Source organism: Gymnoscopelus microlampas (genome assembly GCF_963454915.1).
Source record: "Gymnoscopelus microlampas genome assembly, chromosome: 5".
Taxonomy (NCBI): Eukaryota; Metazoa; Chordata; class Actinopteri; order Myctophiformes; family Myctophidae; genus Gymnoscopelus; species Gymnoscopelus microlampas.
The window spans coordinates 40463162-40484153 of NC_139942.1; the positions used below are offsets into that span (position 1 = coordinate 40463162).

General features: G+C 41.6%; 3 protein-coding genes across 4 annotated transcripts; 1 reads left to right on the forward strand and 2 right to left on the reverse strand.

Moving 5' to 3' along the window:
* Nucleotides 1-1285: 1285 nt before the first annotated feature.
* Nucleotides 1286-10444, forward strand: LOC311045098 (uncharacterized protein; the record flags this gene model as incomplete). The annotated part of the gene is made up of 19 exons (XM_084056906.1): nucleotides 1286-1777; nucleotides 1988-2051; nucleotides 2147-2295; nucleotides 2855-2982; nucleotides 3288-3381; nucleotides 3555-3680; nucleotides 3785-3872; nucleotides 4027-4246; nucleotides 4841-5015; nucleotides 6395-6476; nucleotides 6707-7272; nucleotides 7725-7788; nucleotides 7889-8037; nucleotides 8577-8704; nucleotides 8823-8916; nucleotides 9063-9188; nucleotides 9266-9353; nucleotides 9616-9835; nucleotides 10004-10444. 19 exons carry the CDS (start codon nucleotides 1286-1288, stop codon nucleotides 10272-10274), a joined length of 3324 nt encoding a protein of 1107 aa, XP_083913032.1. The 3' UTR covers nucleotides 10275-10444.
* A 941-nt stretch (nucleotides 10445-11385) lies between these two features.
* On the reverse strand, nucleotides 11386-14329 carry ndufb3 (NADH:ubiquinone oxidoreductase subunit B3). 2 transcript variants are annotated; one of them, XM_084058381.1, is made up of 3 exons: nucleotides 14235-14329; nucleotides 13093-13221; nucleotides 11386-11638 (listed from the first exon to the last, which is right to left on the reverse strand). In XM_084058381.1, the coding sequence occupies exons 2-3, from the start codon at nucleotides 13218-13220 to the stop codon at nucleotides 11488-11490; spliced, it is 279 nt and encodes a 92-aa protein (XP_083914507.1). In that variant the 5' UTR covers nucleotide 13221; nucleotides 14235-14329; the 3' UTR covers nucleotides 11386-11487. The 2 variants fall into 2 exon arrangements, with proteins under 2 accessions (XP_083914507.1, XP_083914508.1); XM_084058382.1 differs by having other exon boundaries at nucleotides 13093-13224; nucleotides 14235-14318.
* A 1517-nt stretch (nucleotides 14330-15846) lies between these two features.
* pecr (peroxisomal trans-2-enoyl-CoA reductase) lies at nucleotides 15847-19908 on the reverse strand. Its single transcript, XM_084058370.1, has 8 exons — nucleotides 19791-19908; nucleotides 19194-19327; nucleotides 18899-19064; nucleotides 18138-18219; nucleotides 17940-18036; nucleotides 17537-17647; nucleotides 16944-17055; nucleotides 15847-16264 (listed from the first exon to the last, which is right to left on the reverse strand). Exons 1-8 carry the CDS (start codon nucleotides 19900-19902, stop codon nucleotides 16182-16184), a joined length of 897 nt encoding a protein of 298 aa, XP_083914496.1. The 5' UTR covers nucleotides 19903-19908; the 3' UTR covers nucleotides 15847-16181.
* Nucleotides 19909-20992: the final 1084 nt, after the last annotated feature.

A 20992-nucleotide genomic window follows, 5' to 3' on the forward strand; every position in this document is an offset into this window, starting at 1 on the left:
ACATCACACACACACACACACACACACACACACACACACACACACACACACACACACACACACACACACACACATCATACAGTAAGAACTCCTGTAAGTTTTTAAAAGTTAAAAAATAAAAAAAATGAAAAAAAAGTTCCGCGGACCACCGGTTGAAAACCCCTGCACTATACGGCTCTGCCTAACAGTGGGTCGGGACCGGTCGGGACCCATTTGTGGGTCACGAGTAAATAAATCTCTTTATTTATCTTGTTTAAAAACATATAAATAAAGAGCAAGATTTTTCATGAATTAGAAACAAATTCAATGATTTTTCTAAAGAATTTCATAAAAAAAAATACATACATACATTAGAAAACAAATGTGTAAGAAGTAGTGAAAATGGGGAGAGAGATGGGGGGGAGACATACAGCAAAGGTCGACGGGAACGGGAGTCGAACCCGCGACACGCTGGATTACCAGCATATGTGGTATGCGCCTGGACCGCTAGGCCTGCGGACGCCCCAATTTGGCCAAAGTTTGACCAGTTTTTATAGTATAGTTTGTTTATTACTTTTGATGCAGTAATGGTCTTTTTCTTTTCTGTCTTTTTTATTTAAGTATTAAAAAGGTCTTAAAAGTCACTTTACTGTCATCTGGGGACCCCCGAAAATCATGGGTTTAGAACCACTGTGTTAAACAAACAACAAAAAAGAGTATCTTGCCAGAGGAGGATTTCTCCCCACAGGGATCCAAAAGAAAGCCTATATTTTAAGTACATTTCATGAAATCAGTTCTGTCTCTCCCTCTATCTGTATGTCCATTGGATTGGACATACAAATGCCAAATGTATAATTTAGGCATTCAACGGACACTCTTAATATGGTTTAGTTCACAGGATTGTAAACACTGTGCCTCCCAAATATGTACCCAATGACTTTTCAAGTGATGTTAACTACTCCACCAGAGGTCCACAGACTACTAGTAGGCTACTAGTGTCTAGAGTCTGAGGAAGTGAGTTTTCAACTCAGTCACTTATTGGAGGACTTTGGCCACAGGGCTTTGTGGGTGAACTTAGTACATATACGTACGCAGACGCAAAGTAATTCCTCCTCATTCTCAAAGGACATCTGACAATCGAAGCAGAGGTTAAATGCAGAGACATTTTCAGCAGAGAAAGGGGGAATGCAGAAGGAATTAAATGACAGCAGTACAGTGACAAAGCTCTCCAGCACATGGAACTGACTTGAAAAAGAAAGAAAGCCACAGAAGAGAGATAGACAGTAATACAAGTAGAGGGGCCAGAATGTGGAAAGCATTTGTACAAGTGTGTTTCCTGCTGAGCACAGTCAAGGAGCTGAATGGGGTTGAAGGGGAAAATAAAAGCCAGTCTGCTGTAGAAAACAGTGGTTTTGAGGGCAAAGCTGTCAACATGCCCACTACTCCAGCATCCTCCAGTAAGTTCTTGGGTCATCTGTTGGTGATTCCTGTGGACGGGAGTCACTGGGTGGACATAAAAGCCGTTGCCCAGGAAATGGGTCGCCGTGGACACAGAGTAACCGTGGTGATGCCCGAGGTCTCCCTGCGGCTGGGTCCTGGTAAACACTACACCACTTTGACGTATCCTGTCCCTTATGGGAAGGCAGAAGTCGATGCCCTTTTCGCTGGGATTGTAGGAACAATGAACAAACCATTCATGGAGAAGATAAGTCATATCTCACGCATGATGAGCTTCATGCACGCCACTGCAGAAAGCCTGCTGTTTAACACAAGTCTCATCTCACATCTATCACAGCAGGTGAGTGGGTTATTGCCACAGCGAGGTGACTATTCTAAAATAAATGAGTGTCACAGAATGGTGATTGTCACTGAGGCAAAATGTTGGCTTCCACTGAAAATTATTATATGAAAACTATCAATACCTCATCTGTGTATATGAAACTACATTGGAATTGTTCCCTGACATACCCCCCACCCCCAAACACCACCACCCCCTCTACTTCTGCAGGGCTTTGATGCTGTTCTAACAAGCCCTATGATGCCCATCGGTTCTCTGATAGCCAGGAAGTTTGGTGAGTGCTTCTGTGGTGACACACAATTGAGATGGTTTCCCTGTACCTCAACCCTCTCTCCCTAAGAATTTATTTTCCATAATGCATTATTCTAGGTCTGCCCGCCATCAATTTACTGAGAGGAATTCCGTGTGGCATTGATATGAAGTCTGCAGCCTGCCCCGCCCCTCCCTCATATGTTCCTCGATTCTTCAGTCGATACACAGATAAAATGAACTTCAAGGAGAGAGTTATCAACACTTTGGTGAGCATACACTAAACCTACATGCACTTTCACGCAGGCCACATCAGTCTTTAAACATAAAAGTAGGCCTTAAAAACAACACAGGCCGTTTTATTGGGTACACTCATTTAGTATTGTGGAGGTATCTGGTACAACAGTTGCCTACATACCATGTGATGCACATAAAGCTCAAGAGACCAACAGCGTACACATATACTCCATGTATCTAAGTGATATACATTGTAATTGCAAGCAATCATAAAGAGATATTCAATTTGAAGTAATGAGTATAATTAAAGTTGGCCCTTTAATTGCCTCAGGCATCAAATACATTTCTGTAGGCCTACTTTTGGCTTTTTAATGAATGTAATTACAAAATATAGCACCCATAATTTTCCTATGCCAGTAAAGCCTGATCAAACTGTGAAAATTAACGAGAATACAGTAAATGACATCTACTCTGTTAAAGTTTCTGGGGGAGGATCCCCTCGATGTTTTTTTTATATGTATTGTAATTATGATTCTTCCAAATACCAGTAATTTAAACAGAAATGTTTAAATTATGATGTTGGTTCAACAGATTAGTTTAATGGAGCCATTGATGTGTCGAATGATGTTCTGGCATTATGATCGCATAACTTTTGAGTTCCTGGGAGAAGATATTGGTACAGCTGAGGTTTTGAAAGACGCTGCCATCTGGCTCATGAGGTAACATGGAGGAGTCTATCTGCAGGAGTCTAGGCCGTCTATAACAGTGTTGTGTGTCTTGTCTGTCTGCAAACCGCCGAAACGATCAGCGCCAAATGTCTTGTGCATACTGCCAATAGGCCACAGAAGTACCTCCTCTAATTTTATTTCACATTGGTTTTGGAAATATATTAAACATTTTATAGTGGAAGCCAATGGGTCTCAGATCGGGTTAAAACCTTGAGTCATACAGTACATCATAGATATGTCATAGACAACTGATGTCATAGACAACTGATATCTGAGTCATGCCTCACTGCCTACAGGACTGACTTCACACTGGACCACCCACGCCCTCTCATGCCCAACATGGTGCTGGTGGGAGGGATGAACTGTGACCTGAGGAACCCTCTACCTGAGGTAAGACGTATGTTTGTGTTTCACAAGAGAGTAAATTGAAAGCAACGCAGAGAGAGAGAGAGAGAGAGAGAGAGAGAGAGAGAGAGAGAGAGAGAGAGAGAGAGAGTGTGTGTGAATGATTAGAGAGAAATGCTACTGTCCACCTACTGTACAGTGTGTGTTTGGTTGTGCAGGACCTACAGCCGTGGGTGTCAGGAGCTCATGGTTTCGTGGTGTTCACCCTGGGATCCATGGTGTCATCTCTGCCAGAGGACATAGCTGTTGTCTTTCTGGAAGCCTTCAGACAAATTCCACAAAAGGTAGAGACACTTACATTAGTAGTAGTATAGATATAAAAGTCATGTAACAGGAAAGCCCAAGAATTATTCCAGTATGTCAGACATTAATTGTCCTCTGAATATAGGTTATATGGCGATACACTGGCCCAGTCCCTGACAACATGCCAGAAAATGTAAAGATGATGAAATGGGTACCACAGAATGACCTACTAGGTACTGTGACACCACTGCAACTCTGGATAGAATGTACTGTCAAATGCAATACTCCCAGACTTCAACCTGACTAAAGTAATGAGCATAGCTGCCATGCAGAGCAACAGTACTTAAATCCATAATATCTATTTCATGATAATGATTTGTTTGTTAGCACACCCTGGAGTACGGGCTTTTATCACTCACGCTGGCTCACATGGTCTCTATGAGGGAGTGTGTCATGCTGTTCCCATGGTGATGTTGCCAATCACGGGAGAACAGCCCGACAATGCTCAGCGGATAGCGAGCAGGGGAGTGGGCGTGGTTTTGGACCTAAAAACCGTCACTGTGGAAACCCTCCTTCAAGGACTAAGTGATGTCATCAACAGCACCAGGTGAGGGGTCAAAGGTCACTGAAGAATTGAGATTGATTGTTGAGCAAATGCTATAGAACCATCTGAAAATCACAAAAACATTGTACGGAATAAGTTAGAACAATAGTTAAGAATGAAGTTCAGGTTCCATTTACAGTACCAGTGATGCTTTTTGCATCCACAATGGACCACAATAATCTCTCATGCTTTTATCCTTTAGACATACAGTGTACAAATATATGTTAATGTATACCCATCCATTCTTGTAAAAAGAAACATCAATCAACCTATAAAAACTAATGCTTGAGAGACTTGTAGATTTTAATGTGAATTATACCAAGAATAACGACAGCTACATTGTATCCACTCCGCTAAACCAGCGTTTCTCAAAGTGGGGTCAAAGTGGGGTCCTATTTGAAAATAGCAGATCTACAAGTTCTACAAGTGTCGTATCACGACGTGGTGTGAGCTTGTAGATCTGGTATTTTCAAATAATTCTTGAACAAAATATTTTCAGATGGGGGTCTGCAGGCAAATACATATTAATATGGGTGTCCTTGACATGAAAGAGTTTGAGAGCCAATGCCCTAAACCTATGCATCCGCAATTCTGCAGGTACAAGGAGAACATAGAGAAGCTCTCAGCCCTCCATAAGGATCGTCCAATGAACCCCTCTGAGCTGTCAGTGTACTGGACAGAGTATGTGATGCGGAACAAAGGAGCAGATCACCTCAGACCTGCGGCCCATGATCTCAACTGGTTCCAGTATCACAGCTTGGACATCATTACAGTACTGAGTCTTGTGGTGGTAGTGGTTCTCATGGTGACTGTGTCATGCATGAGACGGTGCCTTAGTAGACTCTTCAGGAATAAGAAACAAGATTAGCCTTCAGGCAGGATAAGAGGAACTACACCTTCTACTACTTAAAGGACCATACTAGTGTAATTATGACTTCTCGCCATTAGCAAAGATATCCAGGTTCTTCAAAAATGTTTGTGTACATATTGTAAGTGTATGGAGTGCATACTTTTGTAGATCTCTGTACATTTTCAAATGTTATTCACTGCTATTTATGTTGAAATGGTGTGAAAACCGTATTGTGATCCCACATGATCAGTCTTGCAATGCCAGGCTATGTAATTCACCCTTTGGAAGTTCTCTCTCTCATACATATACATACATACTCTCTCTCTCTCTCTCACCTTCTTTCTTTCAGACCTCAAATCCACCACTCTGTGAATAAGTTGTATTTTTTTAATGTTGTGACAAGTTATCAACGTCAAAATGACGTCTTCCAGGCGTTCTGTGTCCACTGGGGCCATTGAACAATGGAAGAATAAACTTGCGAGTCAAAACATGTACGTACATGATGAGTGTTTATATAATGATGAATCGCAGGATTTAAAGGAATGCAGTGTCACAACTAGTTTGATAATGTATCCAGACGGACAGTCATCAGCCATTCAAGTGAGAGGAAGAGAGAGGTGTTTGGTGTTGCCATCATTGACTTTTGTAAATGATTCTTTTCTTTCTTTTAAAATACAAGACAGCCCAGAAACACCACTTAGTGCAGTCGACAGCCAAGAGAGCACCCAAAGTCATGGTACCAAGGTAAACGCTTGCATCCATGCTGGCAATGCCACAGCCACGTCATTCTCTTTGTTGACTTTAAATGACTTAAAACATCTTCTGCTCTACACCATGCACTAAGCCCGCGTCGCTACCAGGGGGCCCAAAGTTGGGTCCGCCTGGGGCCCCCAAATCACAAAGTACACCAGTGTGCCCTCCCTATCATTAACCCATTAAACATTTTTGTGGTGGCTATACAAAAATAGCAGATGTACAAGCTTGCAGCGCGGCACAAAGTAACGCGCCGTGAGCTTGTATATCTGCTTGTAGAGCTTGTACATCTGCTATTTTTGAACATTTTTGAGAAATCTTGGAAGTGTGAGAACTACTGATTTAGAAGGCATTTGAAGTCGGCCTCAGGTCTTAATACCAAGTGATCTTTAAACTAATGCTCTATAAATGTGTCAATTCGGATAAAAACTTTCTTTGATTGTTCACCGTTTGTTGTCATGCATTCTATTTTTTTATTAGGAAAACTATACATGGTATCTAATTTCTTGACCTATTGTGTGCAGTTGCCTGTAGTTTTGTAACTGTAGGTGGCAGAGTTTGGCTTCAACTGTGTGCATCAGTCAGAGCAGGACAAGCATGTCATGTCATGCCATCTCATGTCCAGGTCCTGTAGTTCCAGCCTAAAAATAGGTGACAAAAAGTGAGACAAGGAATGAGGAGTGCTAGAGGTGAGGTAGAATGGTGATGTGAGTTTTCCCCTCCCAAGTCACTTATTGGAAGACTCTGAACACAGGACGTCCGACAATCGACGCAGAGGTTTTTCAGAGAGATTCTCAGCAGAGGAAGGGGGGATGCAGAAGGAATTACATGACAGCAGAAGTTGTGACAAAGCTCTCCAGCACTTGGCACTGACTTGAAAGAAAAAGAGAGGCAAAGAAGAGAGAGAGACAGCAATAAGAATAGAGGGGGCAGAATGTGGAAAGCATTTGTACAAGTGTGTTTCCTGCTGGGCACGGTCAAGGAACTGAATGGGGTTGAAGGGGGAAAGAAAATTCTGTCTGCTTTAAAAAGCGGTGGCCTTGCGACAAAATTTGTCAACATGCACGAAACTCCAGCATCCTCCAGAACGTTCTTGGGTAATCTGTTGGTGATTCCTATGGATGGGAGTCATTGGGTGGACATAAAGGCTGTTGCCCAGGAACTGGGTCGTCGTGGACACGGAGTCACTGTGTTGATGCCCGAAGTCTCTCTGCGGCTGGGTCCTGGTGAACACTACACCACTTTGACGTATCCTGTCCCCTATGGGCAGGCGGAAGTCGATGCCCTTTTAGGGGGAAATGCGGAAGCAATGAACAAACCTTTCATGGAGAAGATGAAGCGTATTTCACACATGGCTAGCGTCATCCACGACACAGCACACAGCCTGCTGTTTAACACAACTCTCATGTCATATCTATCAAAGCAGGTGAGTGAGAAGGCCTATGTAGGTCTACAGAGTCATGGATGAATGGCACAATGCTTTAGACCCCTTTGGTATGTGCTTGTGTGTGCTCTATTGCGACAGCCAGGTGAAAACTATTCAAAACAAATTGTGCTGTGTCACAGAATAGTGAATGTCATTGGTGCAAAATTGGCTTCCACTGAAAACAATTAATTCAATACAAACTTTGTATGTCACACATGGCCCTTAAAAACTGTATTTAAATTGATTTTGGTGAACGCAATAGATAGTGGATAGAAGGCAAAGCGGCGAAGCGCATATAAAAGTTCCATGAATTATTAAAAACATTATAGGCTATTATGTCACTATCAACATCTCTCTGTGTATGAGCCTATGACTCTAACTTTTACCTTTGGAATCTGTTCCGACATATGCCCCCCCCCCCCACATACACACACCACCTCCTCCTCCTGCAGGGCTTTGATGCTGTTCTAACGAACCCTATGCTGCCAACAGGTTCTCTGATAGCCAGGAAGTTGGGTGAGTTCTTCTACAGTATGATGACACACTCTCGAGATGGTTTACCTGTACCTCAACCCTCTCTCGCTAACAATTGATTTTCCATAATGCATTCTTTTAGGTCTGCCCACCATCAATTTACTGAGAGGGATGCCGTGTGGCATGGAAATGAAGTCTTCAGCCAGCCCCTCCCCTCCCTCATATGTTCCTCGGTTCTATACTGGATTCACAGATAAAATGAATTTCAAGCAGAGATTTATCAACACTTTGGTGAGCATACTTTACACTGAAACATGCAAATGTACATGAAAACAACACACACGATGACCTAAGTGGGCATTCAAATGCACACTCAAACAATTCAAATTTCAGGAAATGTGACCTTTTAGACTTAGAATTAGGCCTCATGAAGGATTAGTTTAGAGGCAGTGGTCGTTTCTCGTTTTGTAGGGTACAATCATTTAATATTGTGGGGTTGTCTGATGTAACAGAATATTTCTGACAAGAACACCATGTGTTGTACATTGTTAGTAAACTACATACCATAAAGCTCAAGAGCGTGCCAGTTTAACAGAATTAGCTGACATTCTGTTGATGGTTGTACCATTCTCCATGCCCAGTCACTATATTCTTCCCAATTCAACATTCAACAGAACAACAAATAAATGTCATCCTATCTGGCAGCTGTATCTATTGTAAAATGGTCAGGTGGTCTCATATTGGTCTATCTAAAGAACTGGAATTGAGCATGTTTTATCCTGAGTGATACCAGTGATTTTAAACATACATTAATTATTTTGGTCCAACAGATTAGCTTCCTGGAGCCATTGTTGTGTCGAGTGATGTACTGGAATTTTGACCAGTTAGCTGTAGAGTTCCTGGGAGAAGAAATTGGTATAGCTGAGATTCTGAAAGACTCTGCCATCTGGCTGATTAGGTAACATGATGTTTTGATATAGTGATAATGGATACAGATGTATTCTCTCTCTCTCTCTGTCTCTCTCTCTCTCTCTCTCATAAACACTCAAAACATGTTTGTGGTTCACTGCATACAGGACTGACTTCACACTGGACCACCCACGCCCTCTCATGCCCAATGTGGTGCTGGTGGGAGGGATGAACTGTGACCTGAGGAACCCTCTACCTGAGGTAAGGCGTATGTTTGTGTCTCACAAAGAAAAATGGAAGACAAAAAGGACAACAAATAGACAGACAGTTGAAGTGGAAGAGCAAAGCGAGTGAATGATTAGAGAGAGATGCTACTGTCCACCTACTGTATGTGTTTGGTTGTGCAGGACCTACAGACTTGGGTGTCAGGAGCTGATGGTTTTGTGGTGTTCACCCTCGGCGCCATGGTGGCATCTCTGCCACAGGAGATAACTGCTGTCTTTCTGGAAGCATTCAGACAAATTCCACAGAAGGTAGTGAAACCTACAAAGCAAATAAAACTTGTGTAACAGGAATGCCAGACAGTATTATAATTGTCCTCTGGTTATAGGTTGTATGGCGATGGGTTGGCGAAGTTCCTGACAACGTCCCGGAAAATGTCAAGATGATGAAATGGGTACCACAGAATGACCTACTAGGTATTGTGACATCACTGCAACTCTGGAAGAATGTACTGTCAAATGCATTGCTCCTAGACATCAACCTGACTACAGTTATGAACATACAGTAGCTGCCATGCAGAGCAACAGTGCTTATATCTGAGTAATGATATTTCTATTACAATAATGATCGATCATCCAGTAGTTCACATGATGTGGAATGCATGTATGTGTGTGTGTGTGTGTGTGTGTGTGTGTGTGTGTGTGTGTGTGCGCTTGTGCATGCGCATGCATTTGTTAGCACACCCTGGAGTACGGGCTTTTATCACTCACGCTGGCTCACATGGTCTCTATGAGGGAGTGTGTCATGCCGTTCCCATGATGATGTTGCCAATCAGCGCAGAACAGCCTGACAATGCTAATCGGATGGCGAGCAGGGGAGTGGGCGTGGTTTTAGACATACAGACCATCACTGTGGAAAAACTCCTCCAGGGACTAAGTGATGTCATCCACAACACCAGGTGAGGGGTCATAGGTCACTGATAAAAATAAATAAATGTCAGTTAATAAATAAATCACAGTTATTATTGAGCAAATGCTAAATCACAAAACCTTGAAAAGTGGTACAATAGCTCAGAATCAAACTAAAGAAGCGTGATAGAATCTCACCTAAACCTATGCATTTGCAGGTACAAGGAGAACATAGAGAAGCTCTCAATCCTTCATAAGGATCGCCCTATACCCTCCTTTGACCTGTCTTTGTACTGGATAGAGTTTGTGATGCGACACAAAGGAGCAGATCATCTCAGAACGGCAGCCCATCAGCTCAACTGGTTCCAATATCACAGCTTGGACGTTATTACAATACTGAGTCTTGTGGCGATGGTTGTTCTCACGGTGACACTGACATGCATGAGGTGGTGCCTGAGTAGACTCTTAAGGAAAAGGAAGAGAGATTAGTCTGAAGGCGGGAAGAGAAACTGAAACCTTCTACCACTTTAAGCATTGGTTCTCAAACATTTTTATGTGAAGGACCACCAAATGCATCTGAAAATATTTTGTGCCCCCCCCATACAAGATTTGTGTTGTTAAAATGTTTTTAAATATATATTTTTTTTTCGAGTTTAGAATAGCAGATCTACAAGCTCATGTGTCGCATTGCAACACATTGTGAGCTTGTAGATCAAGCTAAAGAGGTCAAACTGATTTTGATGTTATATTAACAAATTTTGCTGGGGAACCCCTAGAACCCCCTCAAGGAACCCACTTTGAGAAAAACTGACTTTAAGGACTATACTAGAAGTTTAATTTGGACTTCTAGTCATTAGCAGAGATCACTCATCTTCAAAAGAAATGATGTACATAAGTGTATGCAGTGTATACTTTAGTAGATGTGTAAATGTTTTATGTCATTCACTGTTATTCTTGTTGAAACGGTGTGGAAATAACACTCGGACTTTAAAGTTGCTAAGAATGGGCAATTCACGCTTTTAAAAGATGTCAATATGCCTGGAATAGTTTAGTTCCTTACAAGTGCTGCACCTCATTTTAGCTTGAAGAGGACTTTTAACTAGCCTGGTAAACCATCCCAGTCACGTGAATTCACATTATCTTGTTGTGAATTCACGCGACCGGGATAGTTTACCAGGCTAGCTTTTAACGTGGGGGAAATGGAGGTGATAATGGTAGGGTGATTTTAGCTTGATTTATTGGCTTTAGGAGCAGTTCTTATCAGCAAGTTAAACATACTATAGTATACATTTTACTTTATCCTTGTTATGTTATCGTTCACTAATGGTTGCTTATAATATTGGTTATCTAATTATAATAATTTCTTTTGTTGCACTTGTTCTAAGCAACAACATGTCAGCTGAATGCCAAACATGTAAATGTTTATGATGAAACAATCTGTACAATCAAGCCATCTGTCTATTTGATTTGGTAAATTAACATAATAAAAAAATACATATTGAAACTCATTTCAAAGTGAATTATTTCTGTTATCCCATAGACATAAGAGCATGACCCTGTTAACCCCGCTTAGGTACAAGAAGGAAACAACCACGTGGAATGACATTCAAAAAAAGACTTTTAATTTAGAGAATACAGAATATACATTATTAGTTTGGAATCTGGCATGGTGTGGTCTGCGTGTGAGGGTGAAAGTTTGACATCAGTGGTCGCTCTTCTTTGGTGGGAACAGGGCGTACTCAACAGCCAGGGCGACCGTGAAGGCAGCGAAGCCCCACTTGAATCCTCTGAGCAACACGTCTGAGAAGGTCACTGCACGTGAAAAGCCACCCATGTATCTCCATGCCTCGTTACTGCAGAGAGAGAGAGAGAGAGAGAGAGAGAGTACAAGAGGAAAAGAGTGACAGGAGGGAACGAGAGACGAGACCAAGTGTCACCAACTAAAAGGACCGTGAAGAAGATGCAAGTTGAAAACAAATCATTGTTTTGTTATGTTGATCTTGATCCTAGTTCTGAATCAACTCATCTCACTCTAAGCAAGGTGACCCACAATGCATCATTTGCATGTGATAGATTTTCAGACATGCCATGATACTGTAGTTTCACTGTTACCTACACTTGTCAATCACAGAAGGTTTTAACCACTTGAACCCTGGTGTCCCTGTTCAGGGCATGTAATCATAATAGGTGAACATTCGCCAAAGTGTCTGCAAAGTGTTCTGAGCTTGTACTGTAGGTCGGCTATTTTCGGTGAAGAGATTTGTTGTGTAGAGGGAGAAACTGTGTGATCCAAGGTTAGACCCCTGGAGGGCCCCGATCAACAAAGTATAGGGTTTAACACACACACACACACACACACACACACACACACACACACACACACACACACACACACACACACACACACACACACACACACACACACACACACACACACACACACACAGTATTCATGTCCACATAAAGTAGAGCATATACAGACACTAATACTAAAAGGTAAGGTTACGTAAGCAAAATCATGGCATATGTCTTCATGATACAATAAGCATATTACTCAATAACAACCATAGGAAAGACAGCGAAATCCTTTGCCAGCCTTTTTGCCTCCTTTTTGGGCATCCCAAGTCGTTGAAACCCTCTAACAACCAGTCTGTGGGTATATCCTAGGCTGCCAGTGACAAATATAAAAACGAAAAGTCTGCACCTATAGCCCAGCTCTGAAATGGTACATAGAAGTGGTTGGTAATGGTATTTAGTGACCTTAGGCATAAATGCTTCCTCTAGGCTAGGGTCAAAAGTGCAGGCTATCTTTAATACAGACACTTCTCTGGACTCTTCATCAACCACAATCTAGTATATTATATTAGCTGTTAAAGACGTAAAGATGTCTGGGTGGGTTATCACAGAGATGACGCATGGCTGGAATGACACGGGAATGTTTGTGTACATTCTCACTGAAGACGTATGATATTTTGATGTCCTTCGCTACGAGTTCCACGTCTGTCATGACGTGCTATATGCATTCTTTTGTATACATAACAGCCATTCAAGGTGTGTGACAGTGTTTCAATTCAATTCAAAAGGGGATTTATTGGCATGATGACAAAACCTTGTTGACACAGTGACTGTGCTTCAGCGACCTGTTCTGTGGTGTGGCGCAGTGCAAGCAATAAGAGACCTGAGTGGTGGGGAACCAGATGGAAAGATTGGCAGAAGTTGCAAATGCATCTCAAATCTGCACCTACTACATTAAGGCTAACAGCTGTATATATATTTATTATATATATATCCACAGACACATACTGACCGTGCCCATGGGTCTTTAAGGCCCCTGGCCTTCAGCCTCTGCTGGGTGAACTCCATTGGTGTCCCCTCCACCTTCCACTGCCTCCAGTCTGGCAGGGGCACCTTAGTGTGTCCATGGTCACCTCCCATACTGCTGGACAGATGGACAAATACATTAGTACAATTGACTTTACCACGTACCAGCAGGCTTAAATACACATTAAGTGTAAATACAGTACAGTAGTTAAAAGTGTACAGTTTGTGTTAAAGGGGGTGTCTGTCAAGTGATTTTTGTTGAAAAGGGAAAGCTCTAATATTCCAATACTAGTCTTATTGTGTATTGATGAGTGTGTGTTCAGTAACAGAACCTCTCCATCTCTCCAGCCCTTTAGAAAATAAATGTTCAGGTTGGGATACCAATTTTATCAAACAGGAGAGAGAACCCCACAAAGCTAATTTGCCAGCTCAAAGTGTATAGTGTTCCAGTTCCAATGTTTTCTTTGATTACTTCCAATTTAACTTGTTTATCCTGATATCCTGCATGAATTCTAGATCATTTTTAGCTGGAGAAACGGGGAGATCCCCCGTTACTGAACAAACACTCAAAGTGCAGTATACTATTGATTGATTGATTGTATACTCTAATAACAGTTTGCATAATAGTACAGGGGGTACAAATATACAATAATACTAAAAGGATAACACAAAAAGTCCTAAGGGCTTGTTTCCATTGTGGTCCTGTGTATTCAATTCACTAGCCGTACCGACGTAAGGTATTATGTAAATTGTTGATCAGTAAATACAGATCACTCCATAAATCATGAAATGTCTCCTAACATAATGTAAAAGAATCGTTCACTTGCCTTGGTGAATACACAGGACCACAATGGAAATAAGCCCTTAGATGCTCCTTTTAGCACCTTTTGTATAATTCGTACCACTGTACCTTTTTAAGTATTCAATCAATCAATCAATCAATGCTACTGTTAAGTTTGCAGTACGTTAGCTTGCCAGCTAACATTTTAGTCAATCAGCATTGATTTATCATTCACTACAATAGTTCGAACGTGGAGAACAGTGACGTAAACTACATATACCTATACATGATGAGGCTGATGACCAGCACCTAAATATTTACATATTAAGAAAGTACTATAACATTACCTAAATGATTTGTTGTTGTGACCTCTGTAGCAAGTAGCAAGACAAGCCGTTTACGACTATCGACGTTGCTCTACGGCAAGCCTGGCTACGGCACGCATATTGGACAAAATACCAGTCGGAACAGCGCGGACGGTGCTCACAGGGACTGTGAGGGACTGGAATGGGGACACTTGGATGTCATTCCTTTCCATTGAATGGAGTGATTTATAGATCGGGTGCAGCCTGGGTTCTCAGACTTTTTTTTGTTGTAAAGATGTATCTATTGACAGAGTACAAGGTACATCCATCCATTTCACATTTGTATACAACAAAACAAGAAAAGAGACAATAGAAGAAAGAAAGCAAACCCACCCCCCCAGAATGGCACAATAAACATCATTGACTACAACAACCTTTGCAGTAACAGCAACTTGTAATGTAACCTCAACCAATCAAGAGGAGCTAATGAAGGCAAAATATCGAGAAAAGAGCCCCAAATGTTGTTATATGTCTCAGGTTTTCTCCTTACATTGTACAGGATCTTCTCAGGAGTACAATAAGAGGAACGTTCATTCAACCAATGCTTTTGTGATGGAGTATTTTCAGACTTCCAATTAACAAGGATATTTTTTTTTCCCAGCCGTGCTGGCAAGTGAAACAAAATACCCCTTATGAGAGTTCACATGAATTAAACTGACATCACCCAATATTCAAATCCTGGGGTCAAAAGGTATCTCAGATTCTATGACATCTGAAACAGTGGTTATAATGAACTTCCAAAAATCAACCAAGTATGGACAATTCCAAAGCATACGAGTCAAATCACCTTAGTTTATCTTACACCTCTGACACATAGCAGAAATATTTCCATCGACTTTAGGTAGCCTTAGTGGAGTAAAATAAGTCCTGTGAAAGATATTGAATTGCATTTGTCTATGTTTCGTGGCGACCAGGACTGTCTGAGCTCTTTCTAAGACGTTTCGCCAATCAACATCATCATAGGTACATTCTAAATCAGCTTCCCATTTGCGTTTAAGGGACAATTTATTAAAGACCAAAATATTCCTATTCAATATACTGTATAGTGTATATGGAAGCGATTAACCCCCTGGTGGAGGAGATCGATGTGCTGAAAGTTTGAAAATATGTTATTACTATACAAGTCCCCGACAGTCCTGATCCCCTTGTAAAACCAACTCCTTAAAATACCATCAGCAATAGGGCGAGGGATGTTAGGGTTGTCCCATAACGGAGTCATTCTCCTAATAACTTGTGCGATTCTTGCCACGCCTCAAATGAGAACAAAATAATAGGATTTTCTGTTATTACAGAGAGGCTCTTCCTTGAGCCCAAAAAAGGAACAGTTTTCAGAGGTGAGACTTTTTCTTTTTGATTTCAAGGATCCCCATTATCTCATAGTGTTATATGATTAAAATCTCAGTTCCAGATTTATAAGGGTCCATTTCGATCCCCCTCAAGGAACCCTGAGGGTCCCGACCTGTACCATATGACATTAAACTCTACTCATGGTTTTTACATTTGATGCAGATTGCCAGGTCCAGTGGTTTTATACAACTAATAAAGCATAGTACACCCATTCAACAGTTAAAATAGAGAAGTCACTAGTTTAAGGTTATATTACATTATTACTTTTATTATGAACTCATAAGGCAACAGGCAAGGTAGTTATTGTCAAAACAAAAACCGAACTGAATACTCAGTGAAAACAGTGAATACTCAAATGTGTTCATACGCAATGTCAAGCACATGTCAGTTATCATCCAAAAATATTAACACATGTTCAAATATTCTTAATTATATACAATTATGTACATGAGTTACATCCATTCATAATCAGGCCAGCTTGATGGCGATCCTTTATTTCTACAGCAAGGCACTTGTGTGTCGAAACAACAGCACAGCCCTGAGTGTCTTCAGTTGTGTGAGCAGGTCATGTCATCTGTTGAATTAGAGTTTGCTTTTAGGGTTCAGCAGTTCCCTCAGCGTGTCCAAATTCTCTCCCTCTGGTGCCTCGGGCCAAGCACTGTGATCTGGATGGACAGAAACACAATAGTAAACTTACTGTACTCTCTACACACAATGAATAAACCTCAACTTATTAAGCAGTGAGGGGTCACAGGGGTTGGATTGTTTAAGGTTTGATGCAGGATAAAAATAAAGCTTCAGTAGAAGGAACAAATATTTAAGGGCACGGTCACACCGCACTTTTATTTGACCTATGGGGCGGAATCTGCCAATGCTTTGTCAATGCAAATGCGTGGATTTGAGTGAAATATGCGCAAGACCATGAATCCACGCATTTGCATGGACAAAGCATTGGCAGATTCCGCCCCAAGTCCCAAAGCTGCAATCCATAACTTTTCCTTTGGGAATAAAACATTATTTTACTAATCTGTAAGGTAGAGTATGTTAATGCAATATAACCAATACAACTGCGGTGGTTGAAGACTTGAAGTGATATTGCATGAGGGTCAAAGAGCAATATATCCTCAGTCAAAACATGCTTTTTGTCTTAGCTCAGCAGTAGAAATTCCAGCACTTGGCCCGGAATTTCAGTTTGAATGGATTGCAGCTTTAACAACAAAAGGCATGTTCACTATGCAAGTCTCAACAAAATGTAAATTAGGGTAGACAAAAGTCAAGAGGAAAATCTACGACTACGGAAGGTGTACAAAGTCTGTGTGTGTTGATATTATGTAGATACTGTACCTGGTATCTCCCACACGTTGTGGTAAAGACTTTGCCCAGCATCAACCCTTATCGTGGCCCCAGAGATGTAGGAGGCTGCTGGAGAGAGCAGGAAACACACTGCCGGGGAGATCTGAAAACAAGCACACCCGCACACACACACACACACTTTAATTCCAATATTTTTCTAAGCAATCATTACTTTCAAAGTCAACCGGATCAACAACCAACCAAGTTTGACATGAAATACTTTTCAGGTGGGGAAAAAGAAGTTAATGATCCCCGACCCGCGCATCACTAGAACCCGGGCCTGTGTGGCGGTGGGTGAGTATTTTAACTTTAAGCACTGGGACAACCCCCCATGACACTTAAACTTTTTTCTTTATACAGTTGCCATACATTTTACAGTTATAGAAAATAAAAATGACATGACTTTTTCATCCATAAATGCAGGAACCCTGTATGTTTTTATTTACTGTTAACAGAACTCTTGTTCGGACCATTGTTATTCAGTGGTCTTTCAGTTATTCAAGTATAGCACTTAAACTTAAACTTAAAGTGTTATCTATTATTATAGTACGAGGTATTGTGAATATGTCTCGAAGGCTACAAACCTCCTCTGGTACCCCAAGTCTCTTTGCAGGGCTGAAAGGGACAGCCCTCTTGAAAAGCGTTGGTCCATATTCTTTGTAGTTCTCCATTGCTGTCTTAGAAATGATGGTGCCCTGAGTCGGTAAAAATGCGAGAGAGTTACAAATGCATTCATTGTGGATGAACTGCAATACTCCATTAGTCACTTATATTTTACACAATTTTACACTTTGTTGTACGACAACAGTGTCACATGGCAAAAATAGCCAATCTACAAGCTCACAATGTGTCGCATCGCATGAGCTTGTAGATATGCTATTTTCACTATTTATTTATTCTTACAAAACTTTTGAAAGTTTTTGCCTAAAATTACATTCCCAAAATAGGGACACCAGGTTTAAAGTGGTTATGGTGCACTGGACGTACCGGTGCAATGGCGTTGACACGGACTCCTGAGGTTGCCCACTCGATTGCCAGAGTCTTGGTCAGATTGTCTACTGCAGCCCTTGCTGCTCCTGTATGGCTGTCATGGGCAAATTAAGAGACACACTATATAAGAGAATGTGAAAGTGTGTGTGATTCTTCTATTCATATTTCATGGTGAATGTGTGCGTTGCTACTTACGCCATGCCAGGGAAGCCTTTCCACATGTCAGCGATGATATTGACGATGACTCCTCCATGGTCCTTCATCCATGCTGTGTACACTGTACAGACATAATGACACATGGGCACCGAGTGACCATAAACACACACCGCGCAGATAGTCCTCTTTCTCTCTCTGGTAACCGGAACGCTCGCCCCCAAAACACACTTGCCCCCAGCGGTTCTTGTTTTCGTTTTACTGAGGTTAAAGGAGGAGTTCACCCAAAAAATGACTTATTTTCTATCGATTGCACACCCTATGAAGCCTTGAATCCATGGATTATTTTTTGTTTTTGTCGAATTCCTAAGCTTATAATTTGATTCCCGTCTCCTACCGGCTAATGTATCCGGTAGGAGACACAAAGTAGATTATTTGTGTCTCCTTTTGTGTCTCCTACCGGAAATACACACGGTCATCAAATTATTGTCTTATGAATGCCACAAAAACAAAAATAAAACCATGAAATCAAGGCTTCATGGGGTGTGTAATTGATAGTCGTTTTTTGGGTGAACTCCTCCTTTAAGGTTAGGAATACGTTTAGGGTCAGGCTTAGTTTTACTGAGGTTAAGTTTATGAATACGTTTTAGGAATAGTTTTACTGAGGTTAGGTTTAGGAATAAGGTTAGGTTTAGGCATAGTTTCACTGAGGTTACGTTAAGGAATACCTGGTGGCGCCGGATTTGACCCGGGGCGAGTGTGTTTTGGGGCAAGCGTTCTTGTATTCCTCTCTCTTACCGTACCTTCCTTGCAGCAGTGGAAGGTTCCAGTCAGGTTGGTGTCAATAACAGCCTTCCAGCCTTTGGAGGACATGTGTTCTGCCGGGCTGCTGAACTGACCACCCCCGTTGTTCACCAGAAAATCTATTCGACCATACCGTTTCAACACTGCTGACACAAGTGTCTTCACCTGCCACATGTAACGCAGGAAGATCAGTTACAGAATGCATTGTTTTTTTGAATAATGCGCAGCTATGAAACTAATTTAACATCAATACTATAGTATTGATGGTTTAAGTTTGTATGTGTGTTGGGGCACCTCGTCCTCGTTGCGGATGTTGCATGATATGGGAGTCACTGACGCCAGGCTGGAGGGAGGGATCTTCTGTTTCAGCTCCTGAGTTGCTGACTCCAGCCTCTCCATCTTTCTACTGGAGATGACCACATTGCATCCTACAGGGAAATATTGATGTGGGATTTATGGAGCAAGACAAAAAACACCAGTACCAGAATATGATAAATACTTTCAGTGCCAGATGAAAAGAAAGAGAATTCTGATGGGTTGGTCATTCTATGGTGCCATGGTTCTGAATAGGCAGGCAGTAACTTTGGCCCAGATGTAGCCTTGGATCAAGACTATCATAGTCTGACTTTTACTTTATCTATGATATGCAAATGTCAAAATCGATAAAATACATTGTCTTGATCCAAGGCTAGCTCAGATGGATATATATTGAATGGCAAATCAGAACCAGGTGAGCTGTGGAGCCATTCAACCAAGTTTGTACCTTGAGCTTGAAATTTCAACCATCTGGGGTAAAGTTCATCTGCAGTTGACTTGTAGTCTTTCATTGTGTAAGCTGAAGTCCCTGTCATTTCTGTCCAAAATGCATGAGCCCAGGGTTGTACTACTTACCCAGCTCCACCAACTCCGTTGCGATTGCTTTGCCGATACCAGTCCCTCCACCCGTTACAATTGCAACCTTGTTATTAAACAGACCGGACCTAAAAACACTGGTCGCCGCCATGTTGACTATAGGGCGCGTTCGAAAATACAGCACTGAGCGCACTGGCCAATACAAACTAATAGGCGAGTGTGCTCCGGTGCGTAATTTCCGAACGCACCCTATGTGAAGACCTCAGTAGAGTCAAGTCAGGTGACGCGAGGTTAGTAGAGATGGTGTTTGCGCCCTCTAGTGGATTTAATAAAACCTCCCCGAAATACAGATTCATTTTGTGTTAAGGCAAATCTAACAAATCATGCAATAGAGTCCACTCAGAGAGTGGGCGGGGTCTATGGTATGGAACCAGGCTAGCAACAGCCAGCATCGAATTGACTTGTTTCCATTAATTGACATTAGACATTGTAGAACTAAGACATAAGCTATATAGTTTTAAGTAATCTGCACCACTGTCCCAGTATTACTACGATCAGAAACCTTGTCAATACACCCGACACCTTAAATCTGATATAATTTCCTCTGTAGACCTTAATTGGTTTTGATTCAATTCAAATATATTAACAAAAACTTACAGCCAAAGCATAATTGGCTGCATAAAGGTGCATATATACAATTTCAACAATTAACCGAAATGCCACTTATAACCTCCCATTCACCTTGCATCCTTAGTTGATTTCTCTATAGTTTCCTCTCCAATACCTAGTGTGCTTTTTTTGATTATTTGCCAAGCACCGTGCAAGTCATTAGCCATAGGCACTGTACACAAATTCATACAACTACACTTCTAGCATTTTACCATACAGGATTGCCAGTGAACTTTGTACTGTCTGCCAGTACAAGAGCACTGGCTCAGTAGGTAGTGTTGGGAACTGGTTCCAGTTCCCAATATTCTACCTACTGAGCCCTTAGAAGTTCCTGGTTATGTCCTTGGCTCCTCCTGGCTTGGTGTCCAAGTGTCCTTGAGCAAGTCACTTGCATGGTTGCCTCCGGCATCGTTGTGGGAATGTAATGCATATTGTAAAGGTGTTTTATTATGAACACTGCATAACAAATTGCTGTACGAAGAGACAGGACTCAGCTCCAGACTGCTTTATTCAAGGACATCGTTGCAATGTCCCAGTTACTTTAAACCAAAAGGTTTTACAACAGTAGCCTA